General features: G+C 42.6%; 2 protein-coding genes across 3 annotated transcripts; one reads left to right on the top strand and one right to left on the bottom strand.

Annotated features, from left to right (window-relative positions):
- The first annotated feature begins 8,772 nt into the window (after positions 1-8,772).
- LOC136482046 (uncharacterized) lies at positions 8,773-12,080 on the top strand. The gene is made up of 7 exons (XM_066479294.1): positions 8,773-8,947; positions 9,030-9,070; positions 9,396-9,453; positions 10,734-10,827; positions 11,387-11,471; positions 11,570-11,635; positions 11,729-12,080. Exons 1-7 carry the CDS (start codon positions 8,803-8,805, stop codon positions 11,813-11,815), a joined length of 576 nt encoding a protein of 191 aa, XP_066335391.1. The 5' UTR covers positions 8,773-8,802; the 3' UTR covers positions 11,816-12,080.
- A 601-nt stretch (positions 12,081-12,681) lies between these two features.
- LOC136483751 (alpha-ketoglutarate-dependent dioxygenase alkB-like) lies at positions 12,682-18,667 on the bottom strand. 2 transcript variants are annotated; one of them, XM_066480912.1, is made up of 8 exons: positions 18,012-18,272; positions 17,728-17,848; positions 17,473-17,630; positions 16,586-16,938; positions 13,829-13,967; positions 13,632-13,698; positions 13,424-13,545; positions 12,682-13,322 (listed from the first exon to the last, which is right to left on the bottom strand). In XM_066480912.1, exons 2-8 carry the CDS (start codon positions 17,835-17,837, stop codon positions 13,189-13,191), a joined length of 1,083 nt encoding a protein of 360 aa, XP_066337009.1. In that variant the 5' UTR covers positions 17,838-17,848; positions 18,012-18,272; the 3' UTR covers positions 12,682-13,188. The 2 variants fall into 2 exon arrangements, with proteins under 2 accessions (XP_066337009.1, XP_066337008.1); XM_066480911.1 differs by lacking the exon at positions 18,012-18,272 and adding an exon at positions 18,325-18,667 and having other exon boundaries at positions 12,683-13,322.
- Positions 18,668-26,211: the final 7,544 nt, after the last annotated feature.

The following is a 26,211-nucleotide window of genomic DNA, read 5'->3' as shown; positions in this document are numbered from 1 at the left end:
AGAAAAAAGAGGCTAGACAACTTGATTATATGATCTGAGGACTCAAACAGCTCAATAGCCCTAGAACTCGACAGCTACACAGAGCATACGCTCCAATACTTAGCGCACATTAGAGTACTCGTCACTCTCGACCATTCGTTTCAGAGTCCGATCGGGCCTTTAACACCCCCCTTCTCATTCCTACTCGTTTCTAACCCCACAGCAAACTTTGAGCACCTGGGCTCAGGAATAAAGTCACCGACTGACTAAAACTGGACGTAGGGCACATTGCCTGAACTAGTATAAATCCTATGTCATTGCATGCTAGGCCACATCCGATCACAACGCATGGCAAAACTACAAATATTTACTTGTTGGTCACTTTTTGCACCGACAAACGTTTTTATAGAATTCGTAAATCAAGCAAAAAAAACTCAGAACTTTGTTTCCACAAGTCATGGCATGCGATTTTTGTACATATGTGGTCCGAGGATCAAACTCAAAATCTCAAGCCTCATGTGTTCTTTCCTTACAACTTCACCACAAACTTATTTGTGACCAAGTGAATGATATTATCCTTTATGTATTTACTTTAGCAAGTATTACAATTAATATTTGAGCCCCTAAACGATTTCAAATAAAAAAAGGTTAAACTAAAAAATTATAGATCTTGTCGAGTACTACAACTTTGTTTAGGTTGTCTCTATTCAAGATCTTTTGAAAAAATCTAAAATTTGAATTTCAAAATCTAAGAACTTAAAACATAAATTTTGGATCCTAAACGATTTCAAATGAAAAAAGTCATCGTTAACTTGTTTAACTTTTATATAATAAACTTTTTTTCATATGACTTGATTTTGGAAACACTACTACACAAAAACTTAACCGAGGCATTTCTCAAACTGCCTCGGAGGCGGGCGGGCCAGTTGCCTGCCTCCATTATTGGGTGGTCGGCAGCCGGCCCAGCAACCGCATCGGTTAATCATTAACCGAGGCAGGCAACCTTATTTGCCCGTCTCGGTTAATATCGATTAACCGAGGCAGTTGCCCTAACACAACCGCCACGATTAATACATTAACCGAGGCGATCATATTATAAGGCCTGCATCGGTAAATAGTGGCCTAGACAGCCCATCTAGGCCTGGTAACGGGTTCCTAGTATATATACCGCGAGCACAACAAACCCTAACTTCCATCCTCACCTCCCTCTCCCTCAGTCACGCATCTCCCTCCTCTCCCAACGCAACAAAGCGTCTCCCTCCTCCACTCTCTTACTCTCTCCTCCCTGCCTCCACTCTCTCTCCCTCCCTCGGCAACCCTCCCCTCCCCTCCTCTCCCAGCAGCGCCACCATCCCTCTCCCCATAGCAGCGGTGCCACCCATCACTCTCCCCACGGCGGCAGTGCCATCCATCCCTCACCCCATCCTACTGCGCCGGCATCTCCACTACGACGGAGTTCGCGGCCACTGGTGACCTATGTGCCTCCGCTCCCAGCGGAAGAGGTATGCCCTCCTCTCTCTCTCTCTCTCTCTCTCTCTCTCAGATCCATGGTGGATCCATCCCTCACCCTCTCTCCCATGCAGATCCACGGTGGGGGAGGCCTCATCGGTGTCACGGGCATCAACTCCGATAGCGGGGGAGGCCAGATCCGGCGACGCTCCTCCCCTCCCCTCCTTTGCTTGCAGATCTGGTGGCCAGAAGCCAGATCCGACAGCATGCGGCTGGATCTCGGCGGGCGACCAGATCCCGGCGACCGGAGACCAAATCCGACGGCAGGGCGGGGATGCTGTCACCGGCGAGCAGCTGTGGTGGCGGCGGGCCGTGGATGGGCTCGACGGGCCTATGGGTGGGCTCACTGGGCTTGTCCACGTGTTTTCATTTTTTTTGTTTTTTTATTTGATTAACCAAGGCGGGCGACCAACCGTCTCCGTTAAGACCGGACTAACTAGTGACCTTTTCACGGAGGTGGATGGGATGCCCGCCTCGGTTAATCATTTTTGCCCGCCTCGGTTAAATTTTTTGTAGAAGTGAAAAAAGTTATAATTTTTTGGTGTTGCGCCTATTTGAACCATATTGCTAACCACCTTTGGAAATTAATTTCTAGAAGTGAAGTTTGCAACCACATCTAAAAATCCCCCCCTTCAACTGTCTCTAGAATCCCCCTCATAGAGGACATCTCTAGAGATGCTTGGAAATACTGTCTCTAGAAAATGATTGAGCCATCTCTAAAACAACAACAACAACAAAGCCTTTAAGTCCCAAACAAGTTGTGGTAGGCTAGAGTTGAAACCCAGTAGAAGCAATCAAGGTTCAGGCACATGAATAGCTATTTTCCTAGCACTCCTATCTAAGGCTAAGTCTTTGGGTATATTCCATCCTTTCAAGTCTCCTTTTATTGCCTCTACCCAAGTCAACTTCGGTCTTTCTCTGCCTCTCTTCATGTTACTATCCTGGCTTAGGATTCCACTACGCACCGATGCCTCTAGAGATCTCCGTTGGACATATCCAAACCTTCTCAACCGGTGTTGGACAAGTTTTTCTTCAATTGGTGCTACCCCTAATCTATCACGTATATTATCGTCCCGAACTCGATCCCTTCTTGTATGACCGCAAATCCAACGCAACATATGCATTTCCATGACACTTATCTGTTGAACATGTCGTCTTTTCGTAGGCCAACATTCTGCACCATACAACATAGTAGGTCTAATCGTCGTCCTATAAAACTTGCCATTTAGCTTTTGTGGTACCCTTTTGTTACATAGGACACCAGATGCTTGGCGCCACTTCATCCACCCTGCTTTGATTCTATGGCTAACATCTTCATCAATATCCCTGTCTCTCTGTAGCATTGATTCTAAATATCGAAAGGTATCCTTCCTAGGCACTACTTGACCTTCCAAACTAATATCTTCCTCCTCCCGAGTAGTAGTGCCGAAGTCACATTTCATATACTCAGTTTTAGTTCTACTGAGTCTAAAACTTTGGACTCCTAAAGTCTCCCACCATGACTCCTAGTTTCTAATTCACTCCTATCCGGACTTTTCATCAACTAGCACTACATCGTCTGCGAAAAGCATACACCAAGGGATGTCCCCTTGTATGTCCCTTGTGACCTCATCCATCACTAAGGCAAACAGATAAGGGCTCAAAGCTGACCCTTGATGTAGTCCTATCCTAATCGGGAAAGTCATCCAGTGTCTCCATCACTTGTTCGAAACACTAGTCACAACATTGTTGTACATGTCCTTAATGAGCCCTGACGTACTTCGTTGGGACTTTATGTTTGTCCAAAGCCCACCACATAACATTCATTGGAATTTTATCATAAGTCCTTCGCCAAATCAATAAAAACCATGTGTAGGTCCTTCTTCTTCTCCCTATACCGCTCCATAACTTGTCTTATTAAGAAAATGACTTTCATGGTTGACCTTCCGGGCATGAAACTAAATTGGTTTATAGAGACCTGTGTTATTGCTCTTGAGCGATGCTGGATAACGAGCCATCTCTAAAAAAAAGACTTCTCTAAAAATTATTTTTTGGTAGAACCATAACATATATAGATTCAAAAATAATAACAAATCAGCATCTGCTACTGCTGGGGAGTCTCCGTAGTAAACCGGTGGCTAGGTAGTCTTTGCAGTAACTTGTATGTTTGGTTCCCATGTTTGGGAACTTCACCAAAGTTGTGTTACTGGATCGACGATACGTAACCGTGGCGCGCTTGGTTTCTCATCATGATTCACCTATAGCCTACCCTTGTCTGGCTGGCATGGAGCACGAGAAACGTGTCTAGCCTAGAGAACCAATTCAGCTCTCTTGGGCTAGCAAAGACAAAACTCGCATGCACGAGACTAAGGTTGTTATTAGGCAATACATCCAAATAAAACAGTATATCTTGACTCAGCGAGGCAACACTTTTTCTGGCGAGGGAACCAAACAGCTCTATATATATTTTCACATTTAGGTCTGGTTTAATTCCAAAAAATTTTCACCCCAAACTATCACATCAAATCTTGCGGCAGATACATGAAGTATTAAATATAGACGAAAAAAACTAATTGCACAGTTTGATTGGAAATCGCGAGACGAATGTTTTAAGACTAATTAGTCCATGATTAGCCGTAAAGTGCTACAGTAACTAACATGCGCTAATGATGAATTAATTAGGCTTAATAAATTCGTCTCGCAGTTTTCAGGCGAGCTATGTAATTAGTTTTTTTTATTAGTATCAAAAACCCATTCCAACATCCCCGAAACCTCCAATGTGACATCCAAATTTTTTTCGCAAACTAAACACAGCCTCAGTAAGAGTCGTAGCATAGCATGTGTATAAGGTAAATAGTTCATTGGCTTCAGTAGTCAAGCGAGTCACATCACTGGAAGTGATAGATAGCTACTAGGGCCTTGTTTAGATTGCTGAAAAAATTTCAATCCTGATGAATAGTACCACTTTCGTCTTATTTGACAAATATTGTCCAATCGTGGACCAACTAGGCTCAAAAGATTCATCTCGTGATTTCTAACTAAACTGTGTAATTAGTTATTTTTTTACCTACATTTAATACTCCATAGCAAGCGGCTAAAAATTGATGTGATGGAGAGAGAGTGAAAAAACTTAGAATTTGGATGGACATCTAAACAAGGCTGTAGCTAGTTATTATTTTGATGTGGTGAAAGCTGCTTTGTGCAGGTATAGTCATCACAGTGATGCCATTGCTCGATAAATTATGCACATAGCATATTTCGTCAACCATGCCGGTTCGGAGGTCCATGGTAAAAATGTTGACATAATTACAAGAAAAACTTCTTGTTTACTCTTCTTACTTTTCTTACTTTATCTTACGTGAAACGAAAGATCTATCTATCTAGTTTTGTATTCATATCTGCTCAAGTGTCACAAATTAATTAGACAAAACAAGAATCTGGATATTTGTAGTTTATGTTTGGTGGCTTGGAATCCTTTTTGTCTTTATCATCAGCCTGAACGAACTTAAATTTCCAGCCGAAACAATATTTTTCTCTCACACAAACCAGCCAGCAGTACTTCTTCACGAACCAACAACGAAACGAACCAGCCAACCGAACAGGCTGCATATATCCGCACTATATATGTACATGTACGGTTGATATCCGGATGATTTATTCATATTTTTCAGCTGGGTTGTCTTTATACACCACACACGTTTTTTCAGGGAACGAAGGGTTTCTCACTATTGGGAAACCTCACTAATAATAAAACCAAGTAGGAAAAGAACGGTAAAAGACCCAAAACAAAAGCCTTATCCTATCCTAAGTTAAATTTTGTTAAATTTGATCATTAAATTTATAGAAAAATGTATGAATATCTATGATATCAAATTACTTTTATTAAAGTTTTCATTAAATATGTATAGATAGTGTAATTTTTTTATAAATCTGTAGATGTCGATATTTTTTTATAGACTTGGTTAAAAATCATTAGACAAGTTTACTTAAGTAAGACAAACAAAGCTAAAGCAGACTATATAACCTACAACCGAGGAAATAGCAAACAAGATATATACATCTCGTTTTCTCCACTGCAGCAATTTACCGGAGCTGAGTGCTGATGAGCTGACCCCAGCTGGTAAATTGAACTGCTTTGGAGCAGTCGGTTTCTTGACTTGTAAGTTTAGTGCAATCAGTCGATTGATCACCACCATCACACAACAACTTACTTAATCCACTAGTTAGTGGCGATCGAACGAGGCCTTATCGTCATTCAATTAGCACCACAAATTAATCCACAATTGATGGCATTATTGGCGGCGCGAGCTGGTAGCTGCCTGATGAAGCTCGAATATAATCAATGCGATAATAATGAAAATTATACTGAAGGCCCCTGCAGGCGAGCCTGTCGCTTTCGCACGCTACGCGCGAGTCAAAGATCTTGCCGGCCGGAGATTAGATATGTACGATTTGGTTTTGTTCCTCCGACGATCCGCGTTCTTCTCACGCTCATGCTCATCTGATTGGGACAACCTGCAGCTGCAGTGGGTGACTTGCTTGGCCGGGTACGTACGTAGCTTCAGAGAGCTTCTCGCTTAGCCTTAGCCATGCATTATAATATTCCACTTGATACTGATGTACAATATTCATTGTTAAATTAGATAGACACACTACGCATTGTGTAACTATCCTGAGCATGGACAGACAGGACAGAGCATATTATTTTGTTAATGAGTCATGGAAGATATGGGAAACATTCTTAAAATGTTAGCTATATACAAGCGACTTGAGAGCAGATTGGACATGGTCACATGCATGGACATGATCCTATATATAACGCTGCTCGTCGTTTGCGGTGCTTGGTATGTACTCCTTGTCCCAATTTGTAAGCCGTTTTGAATTTTTTTAGATATGTAGCTTTTGATTTGCATATAGATATATTATGTTTAGATATATAATAAAAACTATATATATTAAAAAAACTAGATTGAACGACTTACCATTTGGAATGTACTCCTATTTATTTTCTGGGCTCGATCGACACCGAAACTTAGACTTTGACAACAAATTTCCCCATACACAAATATTTTCAGGTAAAGAAACAATAGAATGAATACACTGGTCTTCATATTTTTAATAATCTGATTATACGATATTATGTACTAAATTTACTCGTAATTCAAGTATGTGTTAGTTAAAATATACAACCCCTATTCACAAAAACATGATGCTAACGCTAAGGTTTGGTCAAATCTTTAAAACTACAAACGTCAAAAACTTTTAAATTATTTAATTTAAAAACATGTAAGTTATATGTGTGTATATCTATATCCAATAATGCTTGTACAATCAAATGAATTTAAAAAAGTTTAGAATATATTCTAAAAAATCATTTTTAAAAATTGTATGCATCGAGAACCATGCAAAGTAAAGTGTGACTATTGCTTTTGCTCGAGGGGGTAGTTATTTTTTTACGAAATAAAAGATAGCATGCATTACTTTAATTAATATTTGCAATATTATATTATTTTCATGATTCCGTAGTGGTTCGGTCAAAATACATGTTGTGCATGAATTGGTTTGTACTAGGAACGTAAAAACATACCTTGGTGCGTAGTTTTGTCTTGAAACACACTTCCATAAAAAAGGAATTTCTTCAACAATTGCCTGTCCAAAACAATAATTTATTACTTCTTTTTAGTGGAATAATAATTTATTACTACTACTACTACATTTTTCCCATACAATGAGCAATGTTGGCGCCTCTTGACAATTCCTGTTCGGGGGTGGCTAGCGCCCGGACGCCCATGCCGCTACCCCCCCCCCCCCCCGTCCCACGTCCCTTGCCTGCCTGTCCACGTCTCGCCTGCTACGCTCGCTCGCAAGCACGTGGGGCCCGCGCCGTGCCAATGGGAACTGCCTCCGTCTGCGCTCGCTTCCTACGCCTGACACCGAGGCGAGATAGCAGAAAGGCGAGGAGAAAGATGCAACACCCGATCTAGATTTAAAACATTCAGATACAATAATTGCAATATACGTCAAAAAACAAATGAAACATGCGTCTAAAACACTTGCAAAAACACTTGAAAATATTTGAAACCATTGTAAACATACCCAACATCCAGATAAAACACTTGCATCATATGTGTGAAAACATATACAACATCCAGATAAACATACTTGCAACATATGTCGGAAAAAACAGATGAGACATTGAGAACAGGAGCTTGCAACATACGTGTACAACCATTGCAACATATGCATCATCCCAATCTACTTTTGCAAAGTTCGTATGAAACACTTGCAATATAGCTATGAAACATCTGAAACACTTGAAACATGTATTTGCAACATGGGGGAGGCCGGGGCTGGTCGATTCCGGCCGTTGAGGTCAGAGCTGATAGCAAGCGACTACGCACGAGCACCACCAGCACCCAGCACCAGCGGCGCGTGTGAGCACCACCACCAGCCACCCCCGCTTGGCTCGATCGGGGGCGCGGCGCGCGTGACGGGCGGAGCGAGTAGCACCAACACTAGGGCCAGCGACGGGAGGGAGTGGGAGGTGCAAGCGACGGGGTGGGGGGGGGGGGGGGAGGGCAGCAGGGCGGCGCTCTACGGGAGGGAGCCAAAGGTGCGTGAGACGGGGGGCAAGGAGCGTGCGGCACGAGATGGGTACGCGGCAGCAGCGAGGCGGAGTAGCAGCCGCTGATGGGAAGGACGGCGTGGTGGAGGCAGTCGCAGCGAACACTCTGGTGCACGAGTTGGGAAGGCTGCCTCAACTGGTCCGCAGGTCCATTACACACAAGCGCCCCGGCCTCCAGACACCCAGACACCCAGGTGTAAGCATTTCCCTTCCTCCTCTGGGATGCACCTGGAAAGCCCAAAATAGCTCTTCACAGCCCATGTTCTCGACATGTGCACCCGACCACAAACGGCTCATATTTATTTTTGCTTTCCTTAAAAAAAATACAGCAAAAAATGATGCGAAAAAAAAGAAACACGGGCACCACCGGAACCGGAACCACAGATCACATAGGGGTGATTGGTTGCTCAACCAGGGCGTTTGAAGGAGCGTCCTGCATTTCTCCGTGTATTTGCGCTGTGTTTGGTTGCTCCGCTCGTATCTTTTGTCTGTATTTTTTTCATTCGTTTGCTCTCCTGAGTCCCATACGTCAGACATCCAAGAAACTGATGTATGTGTACAACCAAATATAATCAATATAATCTTATCTTAGACTAGAGCAACAACAAAGACGACCCAATAGGATCACTTGCTCAAATTCAACCTAGCTTCTTTGGTCGTGCGTATACTGGCCATCCTGGCTGGCTTGGTCTACAACTAATCACGCCCAGATGACAGAGACTCAGATCCCACAGGCTGACAGACTGCAGGAAGGGAAGGGAACGGACATGGCGGCGGCCGGCGGCGAGAGCATGATGACGAGGGAGCAGCTGCTCCACCTCTTCTCCCGCTTCTCCTTCCTCACCTCCCTCCCCGGTGGGTCCCCGTCTTCGCCGCATTTCCGGTTCGCTCCCCATCCGGTTTTCCCTAACCTCTGGTCCCTGTCCCCGCGTTCCAGAGGTCAAGCAGCGGATTGCCGACGCTGTCAGGGACAAGCAGGTGCGATGCCCGCGCAATCCGGGTGCTATTTCCGCTTCTTTAGATTAGCGCTCTCATTGTCTCCTGTGACTTGTGAGGGATGGACGGGGCTCGTCGGGGAGCGGTTCTTGAAATGTTGGGTTTTCTGCCTGGGCTTTTGGCTGATTAGCTTGACGTTTCACTTATACAGCTCGATTGCCTTGGGTCACTTCAAAATTTTAGTTTGGGCCTTGCGATGTGGGAAATTGTGAAACGATTATTCAGTTTGTTTAGCACAAATTTACATGTGAAGGCCTGGACATGTATGTGAAAGTTACAGTGTGTTTGTGCTTTGTTCTCCCTGTAGGAGGCTGTGGCCGTGACCACTGAAATACAAGAGGAGATTTTTCGTGAGATGGGAGTAGGTACGCGAATTGCCTTCCACTTGAACACCATGTTGTCTCTCTGAGGTTTTCTGTAGGCTGTAGCATTTAGGCATGTACTAGTTTACAATGATTTGATGAAGATGAGTAAGAATCGGACTGAGAATGATGATGCATTTACTATACGTGTAAAGAAAGAACTGCAATGCAACACCCTGGACTATTGGCCATGTTATCATATCTACAGCTACTGATATCATGATGTGACACCATGTAACATATGCTGATGTATGTGCATTTGGTAGATTCACAGATATGGAATTAGCTGGGGTATTCTTCTTTTGACAATGTTTATTATGGCATTGCGTGTCATACATGTGATTTAGTAAATAGCACTCATTCCCGCCAGTTTGGTTCTTAGTCATGATATTTTCAATGTTGCCCATTGATTTATTGATTCACGGACCAGTTTATTTGGTTATCAGGAACTTTAGTCCTTGGGTCGATTATATCTGTAGTCTACTAGCATGTTTATTACAATAAGTGAATAATTGATCTATAGTAGACAAGGATAGAAGAAAAATTCAACTATATATATTGCAAGAGACAGAACACTTGTTGTTTAATGATAACCCTGTTTTTTTCTTAAATCAACTAAATAGATCTTACCAGTTTTGTCTTGATTGAAATTGACATGTCCATGGCAGTAGTAATTTAGAAGAACCATAAATAGCAGTAGCAATATAGAACCATAAGAGTTAGTCTATGTATTTAAATTCAGGAATCTAAATAATCTATCATTCTATTTGAAGCTGCCAAATGGCGAAGGAAAAACTGTATATGATCGTAGTTGCTATTTTGATTGTCTTCAGAAATTGGGTTGCTTCAGGATTGGAACTCTATTGGATATTACCATTTTCATTAACATTTTGGTGAAGGATTTTTTTTTTTTTTTTTTTTTTTGCCATGGTTAACTCATAAAATATCTATGGCACATGAAGGTATAACATAAATGTTGTAGAACATTAAATCCTTTTACTCTGCCTACTTTGACATGCCAGGCTGACCTACTTATATGCTGGTCATTGCTTTTGTATCAAGTAGTTGTGCTGAGTACTTGATTGCTAGTTGGTTTATGTCAAGATCCAAGGATATAATGCTTGCTTAATTTAAATAATCTAGATTTCTAGTATTGTATTTCTCAAAAGAATATTGTTTATTTCCTTCACATTTCAGATTTGTTTTTAAAAACGACTGTACTCATCTTTGCATTAGGGTGGAAATCAACAATTTCACCTTGACATGTTATTTCTGAATGTCAGATCCAAGTTTTGGTATTGGATGCCTAGGAAAGGTCAACGTTGTTTATGAAAAGGACATGGACTTGATGATTAAATTCTATCAATTTGTTGCCAAGTAAGTGTCTTACATGTTGGTGCCAATAAGTCTAAAATAGTGTACTGTAAGAAAACAAGGGGGCAGTGATGACTGTTACAGTCAATAAAGCTTAGCATTTCCCTTAGTCACTAACATAATGCTGATGAGCAGCAATTTTATTTTATATTTTGTATATTTCGGGTTGACGTGTCCAGTCTTGTAGTTACAATCATGCATGGTACTTTATTTGGTTCCAGTTATAGTTCCATGTTTGCATATACATTTAATAGTAGGGAGAGAGCACTAATATCAGTATACTTATGTATTAGATATAAGTATGAACATGAACACACTAATGATTTTGCGTTATATGTTACTTCTTGATTTGTTTTAATAGGAAACCAGCAATCAATTAGATGAGTAACCTTTGCACAGAACAAGATACATAAGAAAAAAACATGTGAAAAATGTTGTTATAACAAGGAAATGTTGTGGCAACATCTACTTTATTACATTAGAGATTTACAGCAGAGATTCCTAGAGTAAACTTTGGTCAAAGACTCATATTTAGTTTATTTATTGTCATTTTATTTAATAGAGAAGAAATGGCTATTGATGAAGCTGAGCTTGAACCCAGAGAATTGGCTGAAAAACTACATGCTGAACAAATAATACAAGAACAGGTGAAGAGGCACCTCCACATTATTCCTGTTAAAACATTCTGTTATTTATTGTTTTGTTGATCAAGCTGCTAATTACATGGTTTGAGTTATTGCTCCAGCAACTGAACATGCTAGTTGAAATGAGGAAATATAGCCCAGAGAGCCAATCTGTCATACTTGGGACTGTATGTGCATCTTCCTCATCCCCATTCCCATTCCCCCAGAATCTAGATTAAAAAGAAGACTTACGTGTTTACTTGCCTGTAATCCTTTTGCAGTTGCACAAAGAATTGGAAGAAGCTAATTTTGACATCAATGCATCGATCTTGAGTCCAGAGCAAATCCAAAAGATTGTTCAAAAGTGATATATTCCAACAGATGAGATCAGTACCTGCCTCGTCTGTTCATGTGTGCTTGTGCACCTTTGTATAATTGCTAAAAAGAGCGAGCAGTCCTGTCTATTTGATTTCTGGAAAATACAAATTGCATGTCGAGAAGTGTAGCTGTTACAAGTAACCCTGCAGAACATACTGATTTTGCAAAGATAGTTCAATGGGATGTAAAACATTCTGAATTTTGCAAATATACTTCTGGTGCATGCTCCTTTCTTGGCCTTTAGGGAGTTACAAATATTGAAGCACACTAGAAGTATTGATTCTCGCTATTTGAATTCTTTATTGAGTCTCGTTTAAGGCTGAAGAAAAAAAAGAACTGCATAACCTTGCTTTGTTTTTATTGTATTTGCTGACACATTAGCAATCTTTAAACTGGACGAAGACACGTAATAAAACAATTCGTCATAAATCGTCTTAGACTTGTTAGTCTTGCATGATACATAGCTTTCTGCCCAATCCCATCACTATGGATGCAAGGTGGGTTGTTCGCAAATCCGCAAATGGACTCTGAACTAATTTTCACATCCAGATATAGGGGGTGTTTGGCTCGCCGCCATACCTCGCCTGCCAAAGCTGCGGCGCCACAGAGGAAAGGCAGTTGTTTGGTTCAGCTTTCAGGTGGGGCAGCCACATGCTTTCGCAGTAGAAATTTATGGCAAGGTGTGACGGCCATATTCTCCGTCACAAGTCTTAGACGACGCCACAACTGAGTGGCTGGTCTGGGCTGTGAACCAAACAGCCTCATAAAACAAATAAGTGCCTTTGGATAGCCATGCAATACTGAACAAAAGCTCAATCCATCCAATGATACCAAGATAACTTGGGCCAAGATTCTGGCAAATAAATTCCGAGAGCCTAAGATTCCTCGAGATGAGAGAACATACAGATACTAGATAATGAACTCTGAGAAAGCCTAAGATTGCTCAAAATGAGAGAAGCATCAAGCAATAAGTTCAAACAGATCTACAAATATCTTTACAGTAGCAGCAAAATTGAGGAGCATATTCACATCAGAAAACATAACATGAAATCAGCTAGCGATGGCTAATCCCTTGATCAGCAATCCTGCACAAGTTTTGATATCTTTGCCAGGTTATCAAATTTTAACACCCCCCCCCCCCCCCCACACACACACACACACACAAAAAAAAATCCTCATCCAATGGAAGTTACACATATGGTTAGTTTGATGACTATGGTAGGACCTTCCAACCCTTCAGATCCTCCGTTGCTATTCCAGATGCGCCTACTTGAGCCATACTAGATAATGGACCTGACTGTGCAGCAAGAAAGCAGCAGTTCGCACCAATCTTTCATGTGTAAGTCTGCAACCAATCTGATCTTCAGTAGACCTGTCTGATGTTGATATTTATCCTAGAATTCTTGATATAGTCCAAGATAAAGACGTCATCTCCACTAGATAGTTGTGAAATCAGTGCAGAGATTTCTTGTTGGTCTGTGAAGATCCGTGGTACACCTGTGAAATATAAACCAAAGGTCAAAATAGAAATGAAATTTTATGTTTCATGGTGTTCTAATCTTATTTACAAATAACTTTCATTTCATAACATAAAATACCATGGAAGCGCTCTCGTGCTTCCCCAGCCATCAAAACTATATCACCACTGCGCAGGAACATTGCTGTTGGAACTTCATCTCTTATCTTTCCTCCCAGAAGAAAGATGCATTTGCAGCCCAAACTAAAAGAATAAATGCCAACTGGTAAGACACTATGTTTAGTAGAAGTAAAGATCACGAAAAAAGGTAAGAAGCTGGACCATCATACCTTATGCTTACAATAGGTTTTGTCCAATCTGCTTCCATGTCATCAACATGGCCACCAAGCATGTCACCTACATCAATCAAAGGTTAGTATTTCAGTACAGAAATGAAAAGGAGCATGAATACAGTTCATCAAGACAACTCCAACGAAAATGTATCAATCTAAGGCGTTCACTATCTCAAGAGACAAGCTATACATACTTGGACCATAATAGTTCACTATAGCAGCTTCTGGCTTGAATTCTTCTCCAGACGGCATAGCTGGAATAGCCATCTTTTTGGCAAGACTAGCTAGAGCATCTGGAATCTTGTTGTGTGGAAGTGATACATCATAGTTGCGCTGCCAAAGCATAAGGATTTTACAAAAGGAAAAGGAAAATGAAGACATAATATGCTACTTCTAGCAACAGTTTGTAGAAATTGTGCAGTCAAGCAAGAATCGAATATAATATTTAACCTAGTGTCATAACAATACAGGTTATATCCACCAGCCAAGTATTTTTTTTTCAATACAGGTTATATGACCAATGGGAGATATTGTTTGCGATAGACAGTTGTGTCCAAATATAGTTTCACCTGACCAATTATGAACTGGCAGAATAGCTCCTTAAGTCAACTGCTACGTGAATGTCCTTACAGTTGTAATATTCTATTATGTGCTCTATGTTACTAACCTTGGGGATTTGAGAGAATGATCTCCATTAGTGGAGATGACAACTATATAGAGAGCCTCATGGGCCCATAGCATGGGCCTTGACATACAGTAAACAGCCCCTTCTAAATCAAGGTGGAAGCAAAGGATCTGAAGTGGATGCTGCTCTCGAGATTGTGCTTTAGCGAAAAAAATGTGCCACTTGCAACTCTGACTCTGAGGACACATACTGAAGAGAAATTATGATGCCAGTGAGAGTAGGTGAAGAAGGCATCAACACCGATATGCTAAATAAGTTCATGTTTCATAGGATCATTGGCAATCTCAGGTGTGGGGCACCACAGGAAATACTAAAATCAGCTAGCAACCATCGAAGCCATATAATCTCTGCAATGTTAGTAGCAAGTGCTCGAAGTTTTGCCTCTGTACTAGAGCGAGATACAGTGGCTTCTTTCTTGGACTTCCATTAAGAGGAGAAGAACCAAGAAGAATGCTATGCCTATGAGATTGGTGGTCTGTGGGGTCACTCACCCAAGTGGAGTCCGAGTAAGCATGAAGCTGAAGCGGATTACCACGAGCATAAAACCAACACTGAGATGATGTCCCCCTTAATCACAGCACACGAAGCAAATGACTAAAATGAACAGAAGTATGGGCACTCACAAACTGACTTAGGCTGTGAAGAGCATGAGCCATATCAGGTTTAGTAACAGTGAGATAAAAAAGGCTATCCATAATATAATGATTGCAAGAAGGGTCCTCAAGAGGCATACCATCACTAGCATGAAGCTGCAAGTGCAGATCTATTGGTGTTGCAGACGTGCAGTTATCAGTGAAATCAAAGGAATTGCATGGTAAAAAAATAGATAGATTACAGAGTCATGGAGTACATGTACATATATAGGCAAGGATCATCTGGGTTGGTTTATAGAAGTATCACCACCGTTGGATATCCTTGGCTATCAAGATTAGAAACCAATCTATAGAAAACCATACAGGCTCAAGGCCCAGACTCGACCAATAGACACGGCGAATAAGGCCTGGCCTGGCTATCTGTCTAACAATCAGTAATGGCTGAATAAGCAATAAGTTCATGTATGCATTTGGACTGAGAAAGATAAAATCCCTTTGCAGAATGTAAAAACTCAATTCCTAAGAAATAACTGAGAGGACCCAAATAATTGCACACCAAGTTGTTTCTTCACATGAGAAATATGTACAACATCATCTCCCATAATCAATAGCCAAGTACATCCACGTGGAGAGAGGTGAATACATAGAGCAGGATCATGAGTGCTATGTGAAAAACCAACAGCCCAAATCATAGAAACAAAGAGATCCACGCAACGGTGACCATCGACTAGTGGTGGCCAGACAAAATCTGTTTTTTTTTTCTCGAACCACGCAGGACTGCGCGTCAGGTAGAATAAAAATACACGGGTCTGGGAGACCCAACCCTAGAAGGGCGGGCCTGGTGCAAGCGGTAGAGTCTTACCGCCTGTGACCGGAAGGTCCCGGGTTCGAGTCGCGGTCTCCTCGCATTGCACAGGCGAGGGTAAGGCTTGCTACTAACACCCTTCTCCAGACCCCGCACAGAGCGGGAGCTCCTCTGCACTGGGTACGCCCTGGGAGACCCAACCCAAGCACCAGGACACACACACCCTAAGGAGACCAGCACATCAACGCACCACAAACTAACTAAAAGACAACCAGCAACTCCCAGGACTTAAGCTCCAAAGGGGAGCAACCTAGATAAAAGCTGTGTGAGCTTGGAGGCCCCGGCCATGCACCAAAGACCGCCCTCGGACAAAGATCTGTGACAGGCGGCTACAAAGAAACGCTGGCCAACGGGCTGCAAGCCAGAACAAATGTGTGATGCGTGTGAATAATGGTCGCTGAATTGATTTGGATTGTGGGTGGAGGATTGAACTAATCCTAACCTAACCCTAATCCTTGCTGTTATACCATGTTACTAACCTTGGGATTTGAGAGAATGATCTCCACTAGTGGAGATGACAACTATATATAGAGAGCCTCATGGGCCGTATGGTCCTGTAGGATGGGCCTTGACATACACTTAACACTCTAATGGAATTCTAGATTCATAACAATAATATGATTGATCTGAATCAAACACTTTTGAAATAATTGTAGAACCTTTTGAATATATTTAAATTTTTTATTGCAGTATAATGTATCGGAAATTCATAATACATCAATACCACCACAAACCAGAATCCAAGCAATGATATAAATGAGCTTATTGTTAGCAGTTAGCATTGCCATGGAAGCAAGTGGTTACATACCTTTGACCAATCAAATTGCAGACCAAGGGTGCTCCACCGGAGCTTCCTCACAAGGGTAGTTGCTGCGGTTGACCTATGCTCTTCCCCTTTCTGGCTCTCTGAGTCCACAAATTTGAAGTATTTGGATTCCATTTTCCCTCCACAATTATTCTGTTCATTTCTTTCTTGGATATCAGGATTTTCTGCTTCAACCAATATCTTTTGATTTTTAGCAGCGATGAGTAAGTCAGAAATTGAACCATATATTGCAGTCAAATTAGTCCTATTAGGTGGCTGTGGAAACGTTTTCAAGCTTTCCCTGATCCAACAGCATTGTTCCTCAGTTGATAAAGCACCAGGAATGAAATAGAACCCTACAGAGTTACAAAGATGAATACTGATATATTAGAAACATATTTGGTGTAATGACATTATGATTTGTGGGCCACATGGGAAATAACAAATGACTTGCATGTTTTGATGTTTATACAGAAATCTGAGCAGGAACGTTGTCTTGTTGTAAAACAGTGCTAAAAGTATATGATTTGCTATGCTCATAGGAGCAAGTATAATAAGGGGATGTAGGTGGAAACAGATTATGTTCAAGAACCAAGAAATTTTGTATGAGAAAGTAGGTCATAGATGAGCTAACTACTATATGAGTGGGCCGATAGATTTGACTATAAGTTTACATATAGCCAGCAGCGGGCTGTATTATTACTTGCTCTAAGCTTTACTTCTGATGTGTCATCACATGACTAAAACAGCATTTACTTCACAGAGAGGACCAAGGTTTGCAAAACCTTCCCTGTTCGAAGTGCGATGTTCAGATTCGCAAGTTTAAAAAAATCAAACCGGATGATCTAATTTTAGCCCTGAATAAAGAATAGAAGGGAGATCACAGTTACCTGGCCGGTCCAAGAAGCAGAATACAGGGCGGTCGAACCCGGCACAGTCACGCTGTCCAATCCCCGCGGGAAGCTCCCCGTCGGCAGCAAGCAGCGCGTGGAAGTCAACTACAGCTGACAGGTCAGCGCCACCTCCCTCTCCGCCGGACGGCTTGCTCCTGCAGTGTTGGATGATGTCAAGGTTGGGGGGAGGGGGGAGAAGTGATGAAGATGGCAACCCCAAGAAGGGGAAGAAAGTGGGATAGAGATCCTGACCTGGACCTGGACCTGCCCTTAAGGTTGAGTGGCTTGTAAAGCTTGTACTGCTTCTCAGCACGCCGGAACGCCGTGCGCTCCGCAGCTGTGGGGTCGGAAGCGCCATACATCGCCAGCAGTGCTGTGGGGTTGGCAATAGTAATAAGCAAAGTACAAGTTCTGGACATAGTGGCATAGTGCCATTGTCTCTAATAATTAAGAAAGATTACAAAACTGCAAGTTTACTACAACATAACTCTACAATCCCCTGTTTGGAATAGATTAATGATATCATCATCTTTCACCTGACTGAAGAATTCCCTCTAAATAAATGTGACCAAGCAGTTGTTCAAATATTCATCGCCCATTTTATTCCTTTGCTTGTCCTTCGCATAATTCATCGTGGAAAACACTCTTTCAACACTAGCAGTGGCTAGTGGAAGAATTAGCACCAACTTAAGAAGCTTGTAAACAACATGATAACTGTTCATGTTTTTTAGTGTCAACAAGCATAACTGAAAGCTCACATAGGTTCTTCAAACCTTTCATCTCTACACACATGAGAAATCTTCAATTCTTACTCTAAAGAATGGATCTGACTGTCAAGACTGTGCTCACCTTGCTTCAACCGGAGCTCGAGCTGGGACTGGGACTGGAACTGGTAGTGGGAGGGCCGTAGGGGGCCGATGGGATGTCTGGAGTCCGGACCTCCGGGCGCCGGCGGGTGGCCGTCGAGTGGTCGCCGCCGCGGCGGCGCCGCCGGGCGCGGCGCTGGTCGCTGGGGTTGGGGAGCTGCCCCGCTGGGCCTGGGCGCGCAGGGCCGAGAGGGCGAGCAGGAGGAGGACCGAGCACCGGGGGAGGCTGCCTTCGCCGTGCCGCTTCCGTCCGCTGTTCCCCGCGCCGCTCCAAGATTTCGCGAGCCGCGAGCGAGTCAGCGAGAGACGGAGAGAGTACCGATGGGTTTTTGTTCGTGGGCTGCTACCGCTGGTTTGGCCTGATGGGCCATATTTGCACATCCAGCAAACTATACATGTATTTCTCAAAAAAAAGAAGCAAACTATACATGTTATCCGCCAAGGAAATTATACATCAAGAAAAAAAATTTATTACATGGCCATTCATCCATGCTATCGCGGAACACAAATTACGTACAAGCGTCTTCATGAGTAGTAATATCACGTTCAGATCAATGACAATGAGAATCTGTTGACAGTGTAAATTAATTATGAAAGCTAGATGCGGTAGAAAGCCAGCTTTAATTTAAAACGAGGTTGAGAGAAGTTATTTGAAACAGAACCATTGTACAATGTGATATTAGCACTGGACTAACAACTCGTATGTCAGCACTGAACGTATAAGTACGTGGAATATACCAACGTTTGTCACGACTATGATGTATCAAATACGATTAAGTTTAGCCTATGCTAAAGATTGACAATTTCTAGAGGTAATTGCAAAGATGCAATTGCTATACCTGCCTTTTGAGAGTTGATTATGACCATCTCAGGAAATCGGTTCCGTACCAGTCAACAAAGTTAGGTGTTTTTTGGTTCGTTTAGTGTGTTGGCCGCGTAATCAGTTCATGGGATGATGGGTTACTGTTGTTTTATGTTTGGTTGAGCTAAGCTGTGTAAGGGTTGTCCCAATGCTAAAAACTACATATCTATTAATTTTATAGACATTTTATATAGAAACCATGATCTCAAAGGATAGTTTTTTCTGGGAGAGAGAATTACTGCTGGCTGTTCATGTAATAGTATCCATGTAAGGGGCTGGCCACCAGCCTAGCCACCAGCCAGCCCCACCGATCGGCGCTATCCTTCAGGTCTTAATTCTCGTGTAGACATTGTTTCTAACTGAGAAGCGGTTTCTATGATTTTATTCTCTCTCTTCATAACTACCTTGCCACATCAGCAAAACTCTTATATGACAGTAAATGAATATCTATAGAAACTACGAACTATGGTAATTTCTGCACTCCCTAATGGGTCACAGTGGGATCGGATCTAGGCTAGTGCAAAATCATTACGGCTCCCCTCGATTTAAGGGCCTGTTCGGGGGCTGAAGTATATTTTGTTGTGAGAAAAAAATACTATAGAGCCTAGCTGATAAGCCGACTAGTAAGTCTATGCGAACAGACCTCTAGCCGTTATCCAATTCCAGTCCACCCTACAACTGCCTGCAACATTATTATGGTCAGAGTGTCAACGCGATGTACAACCAAACAGATAGCGCTGATCATTACGCTGTAACAAATAGCAGGATCAATCATTTCCATGGTCGTTAGTGTTCTGGTAATCAATCCAAAGAACACCTTAGGCCTTGTTTAGTACTTTCTCTAAAGTTTACTTTATATCACATCGAATATTTGGACACATACATGAAGTATTAAATATAAACTAAAAAATAAATAATTGCACAATTTATGACTAATTTGCGAGACGAATCTTTTAAGCCTAATTAGTCTATAATTTGACAATGTGTGCTACATTGACACGTGTGCTAATGACGAATTAATTAGGCTTAATAAATTTGTCTCGTGAATTACTGACGAATTCTATAGTTTGTTTATTTATTAGTATCAAAACACCCCACGTGACACCCCTATATAACACACAACATAACACCTCAAAACTTTACGCCATAGGTTTAAACAAGACATTAATACTTATGCAATGCATCCAGGACCCATCAGTAAATCTGGGAATGTAGCCTACTCTCGCTACTAAGCACAATTGCTCGGATAATGTATACAAATCATAATCAACACACACACACAAAGTAAATATAAACTCACACATAGAAGCAGCTAGGTTCTTCTATGCTTATTTACAAACACGTATCATACAAATTGTGAGCAATGGTGGGTAAAAGATTGGACACTATCCATGAGTAAGAAACCTTTAATAATTACACTTCATAATTTATTGCCCATGCCCTCATCCAAGTGTGATCAACGTTGATATATATATATAACTACTACTCTGTAGCTAGCTACAAAATAACTTATTCTGTAGCCAGTTTGAGTTACGATAATTACTATGTTAATTTACGAAATTATAGTAACTCCTTACTAAGTGGTTTACTATAACATTATGGTAAATATCTCCATGTGTTATAGTAACCCAACTATCATAAATATGTATTGACATTATCGTAAATTAGTATATAAAATTATTGTAAATAGAGGTGGCTTTAGAATAACTTATTTTGTAGCTGGCTACCGAATATACTCTCCCTATAGACCTACTACCCTATGTCGATGCGGGACCCACAGGATACCCCGCAAAGGAGAAAGAAGATCTAGTCCAACTAGGATTTCTTTCCATGTAATCTTAGTAGTAGAACTATTAAGTAATCCTACCAGGAAATCTCATTGTAAACCGACTAGGACTCTGGCCTCCTGACTATATAAAGGAGGGCAGGGCTCCTGAGGCAGGGAGAGAACAATTGTACGACACAACTCTTGACAATCAATCCAACGCAAAGGCTAAGGCCGACTGGACGTAAGGTTATTACTCGATCTACGATCGAGGGCCTGAACCAGGATAAATCGGCTGTCTCTTGCGTTAACCATCGAGTTCGGCATACGCCGAAGCCCGAACATACTGCCCCGAGTACCCCCGTGGCAGGCTATCGGTGGTAAAACATCGACAGCTGGCGCGCCAGGTAGGGGCTTTCGGCGACTTTGCATCCGAGAGCTCGATGGACCTCGACAACATAATCTTCCCGACGGGATCAACTTTCATCTTTGGCTCATGGATCTGCGAGGCAGATAACAACGGCAAACTTCAAAGCCATCTCCTCAAAGATCCAGATCATCTTGAAAAAGTTCCTATTTCAACAACTGCAACGGATCAGCTCACCAGAAGATTCACGCAACTCATAGTATCCGATTCAAATTAGATTTCACGACCACTCGTATCCGATTCGAATTCAGGCTCCAAGGCGAAGTCTTATTCGAGTGCTTTCTGGAAGCCGAGTTCTCTTTTGGAAAGATTCCAGAGCACAACCCGAAACAACTCGGATTACCCCCAGAGTTCTCACAAGAAGTCGAGTTCTTTTCCATTTGGGCTCGACAACATGGCAAAATCCTATCAGGGACAGGTCGAAAGATCTTTCAATCCTAGATTCAGGATACCACTGACAGGAGCTCAGGAGGGTCTCGTGCTAACAATAACATCGCAGGACTGTATCATCCACTGGCCGGGTTCCGTTCCTGAGGATAGCGGAACCCAACTAGTCGGCACATCAACAACAGCTATTCTACCTTACCATGAAGGAGACTCGATCTACGACACCGAGGCATCTACTAAAGTTATCAGTGACTCCGACAGCATGAAAACTAATGCCAATAACAGAACGACTCATGCGCGAGAAGTGCTCATGGTTCGACGACCGCGGTCACCATTAAATCCCCCGGAAGCACCTGATGTCAGATCATCAGATGAATCAGAATCCAACATATCACCTTTTGCCCAGGGCTACGACGGAGAAACAGATAGTCAGAGACAAGCTAGAGAAAGAAAAAACAAGTTGAAGCAAGGGCGTCAACACCGTGCTAGGCAGCGCAGGGAAGCTTGGATCAGATACGAGTCAGAATTGGCTGAGTACGACAAAAGAAAATCGCAACGAGAAGTCGAGGGGAGACGCACGGCGAATACACCTTACGATAAGATTCGAGAAGCATTAGAAGAACTCGGAACAACTTCACATCCCGGTGAGAAGTATGAACAGCTCCAAGACTTGCTCCGATCAACGATCCCGAGAACGCATGAAGAGAGAGCTCGATCAAGACTACCCACCAGATCAACAACCCACAGGCAAGAAGATCAAAATCAAAGAAAATCCGCTTTCGAAAGACTTGGGCCGGGTGGAAGCCATGACGGAGGAAGTAGGAAGGAACATAATCAAGGCCACCGATTTGAACAACCAAGGAAGACTAGGAGTAGGGTACCTACCCAGACAACCTCGCGAGATTATTCCCATAAAAACGACAGTTGGCCAGAAGAAGGTGCCGAATCCGAATTCAAAGAAACCAAGACACCCGACAGATTCCCCTGTTTCGCGAACAGGCTTGCATTGGTACGATTATCTCACAAATTCAAACCGTCTAACCACTCCAAGTATGATGGCAAAACTGAACCAAGGCAATGGCTCAGAATATATTCACAATCAATTGAACTAGCCGGAGGAGACGACGATATCAAAACCCTGTTCTTTCCTATGGCACTGGAAGCCATGCCTCTCCAGTGGTTCGACAAACTGAACCCAGGATCTATCAGAAATTGGGAGGATTTGCAAAGAGCTTTTTGTGAGAATTTTGTAGGAATCATCACACATCCAATCACTCATGCGGAACTAAAAGGACTCAAGCAAAAGGGGGGCGAAAGTCTCAGAAACTACTATCGACGATTCGGCGAACTACGAGCTCAAGTGCATGACATAACCGAACGAGAAGTAATTGAAGCTTTCTCTCACGGAATCATGGCTAGGTGGCAATTCCAAGACTTCTGCAAAGAAAATCCGAGAAAACAATGAAGAATTCAGACGTACAGTAGAAAAGATGATTACTGTAGAAGAAAAAACACGAGAAAGGTTCCCAGACAGAAGCAACCAGGACAACTCAGACAAGCAAAATCACCGAAATAGCAGACATCCAGAAAGAAAACGTAGACCAGATAATACTGTGGCAATGGCCGACAAGTCAAAGAAGTTTCCCAAACCCAGAAGATATGATGACATTGAAAGCATACGTTGCCCATTACACCCTGGCGGGAGGCACACCATCGGAAATTGCTACACTTTCAACGATCGATACACAAGAAAAGATAGTAAGGAAAACACCAAAGAGGACAATCAGAAAAGAGAAGAAGACAACCACGAGGACAAAGGATTCCAAAAACCCAGGGGAACGGTAGCAGTGATTTTCTCAGGGGCTCCGGATTGCAGAAGCAAACATCAAGAAAAACTAGCACTATGGACCATTATGACGGTAGAACCGGCTACACCAAGATACCTCAATTGGTCACAGTATCCTATCCAATTTACCAGAGAAGACCAATGGACTAGCGTGGGGAACGCAGGCCATTACCCACTGGTTCTAGATCCGACTATTGCTAGTATGACCGTCACCAAAGTACTAATCGATGGAGGAGCTGGACTCAACATCATCTTTTCAGAAACTCTAAGGAAAATGGGACTACAACTCGCCAGGATGATTACGCCAACAAGCACGCCTTTTTACGGAATAGTACCTGGCAAAGCAGCCATGCCACTTGGACAAATTACTTTGCCTGTTACTTTTGGAACTCCTTCAAACTACCAAACAGAGTTTATCAAATTTGAAGTCGCCGACTTCGATTCGTCATATCATGCAATCCTCGGACGTCCAGCACTGGCCAAATTTATGGCAATACCACATTATCCGTACCTACTGCTTAAGATGCCAGGACCCAATGGTATACTTTCTCTTTGAAGCAATTTAAAGCGCGCTTTTGACTGCGACGTTCAGGCGATCCAAATCGTAGCTAAAGCACAAGCCGACAATGGAAGAAAAGAAATAGCCGCAATCGCTGCAGAAGCAAGCCAAGAAGAATTAGAAATACCAGCTAAAAAACCTAGTATCATCGCACCACCAAAAGAAGCCGACGTCAAGCAAATCGACTTAGGCACAGGCGACACCTCCAAGACAGCAACTATCAGCGTTCACCTCTCGGCAAAATAGGAACTCGCGCTCACCAACTTTCTTCGGGACAACAAAGATATCTTCGCTTGGAAGCCAGCCGACATGCCAGGGGTCCCAAGAGAGTTGGCTGAGCACAGAATTGATGTTAACAAAAGCTCCAAACCTGTAAAACAACGGCTACGACGATTCTCACCCGACAAGAAGGCAGCAATTAAAAAGGAAATAATAAAACTGATGGCAGCCGGATTCATCAGGGAAATCCTACACCCAGATTGGCTAGCAAACCCAGTCCTTGTACAGAAGAAAAACACGGACGAGTGGCGCATGTGCGTCGATTACACAGATCTCAACAAACATTGCCCAAAAGATCCGTTCGGGCTACCACGCATTGACCAGATAGTTGACTCGACAGCAGGATCTGCGCTATTATCTTTTCTCGATTGCTATTCAGGATATCACCAGATCGCACTAAAAGAAGAAGACCAGAGCAAGACATCTTTCATCACCCCGTTCGGTGCCTACTGCTACAAGACCATGTCGTTTGGACTAAAGAACGCTGGCGCCACGTACCAAAGAGCTATCCAGACTTGCCTTGGGAATCAAATCGGTGAAAATGTGGAGGCATACGTGGACGATGTGGTGGTGAAAACAAAGAACCCAGACACTCTAATTGAAGATTTAAGGCAAACCTTCGAAAACTTAAAGAAATGGAGATGGAAATTGAACCCAAATAAATGTGTATTTGGGGTTCCCTCAGGACAACTACTCGGATTTTTGGTCAGTCAGCGCGGGATCGAAGCCAGCACCAAGCAAATTCAAGCTATAACAGAGATGGGCCCACCTAGAAGTGTCAAAGATGTGCAGAAACTAACAGGATGCATGGCGGCCCTCAACCGATTCATATCAAGACTCGGCGAAAAGGGGTTACCTTTCTTCAAACTACTAAAGAAGATAGACAAGTTCGAGTGGACAATAGAGGCCGACGAAGCTTTCAAAAAACTAAAAGAATACCTCACTTCGTCGCCTATCCTAACACCTCCAAAGAAAGATGAAGATATGATGCTATATATCGCGGCAACTCCTACCGTAATCAGCACAGCAATAGTCATAGAAAGAGAAGAACAAGGGCGCGTGTATAAAGTGCAACGTCCCATATACTACATCAGCGAAGTACTGTCAGAATCCAAAATCCAGTACCCGCATGTACAAAAACTACTCTACGCTCTACTCATCACCTCACGGAAGCTTCGCCACTATTTCGAAAGCCACAAGATTACCGTGGTGACGGATTTTCCACTCGGAGACATCCTACGCAATAAAGATGCCACGGGACGCATATCCAAATGGGCAGTCGAAATCGGAGCTCTTGACATCAATTTCACCCCACGGAAAGCAATAAAATCTCAAGCCCTCGCCGATTTCGTGGCCGAATGGACAGAGATTCAACAGCCTTTATCAGATACAATCCTTGACCACTGGAAGATGTACTTTGATGGTTCACTCAAACTAGGCGGGGCTGGTGCAGGTGTTCTCCTCATTTCTCCAGAAGGAAAACAACTCAAGTACGTCCTTCAGATATTATGGCAAGCTACAAATAACGAAGCAGAATATGAAGCCCTCATCCACGGGCTACGAGTCGCGATTACCCTCGGAATAAAAAGATTACTCGTATACGGCGATTCAGCAGTGGTCATCAGCCAAGTCAACAAAGATTGGGACTGCACCAAAGAAAACATGGGTGCTTATTGTGCTGAAATACGGAAACTTGAAAAACACTTCCAAGGATTAGAAATTTTACACGTCCTACGCGATTCTAA

Source organism: Miscanthus floridulus, chromosome 9 (assembly GCF_019320115.1).
Source record: "Miscanthus floridulus cultivar M001 chromosome 9, ASM1932011v1, whole genome shotgun sequence".
Taxonomy (NCBI): domain Eukaryota; kingdom Viridiplantae; phylum Streptophyta; class Magnoliopsida; order Poales; family Poaceae; genus Miscanthus; species Miscanthus floridulus.
This window is presented reverse-complemented; position numbering and strand designations above follow the sequence as displayed.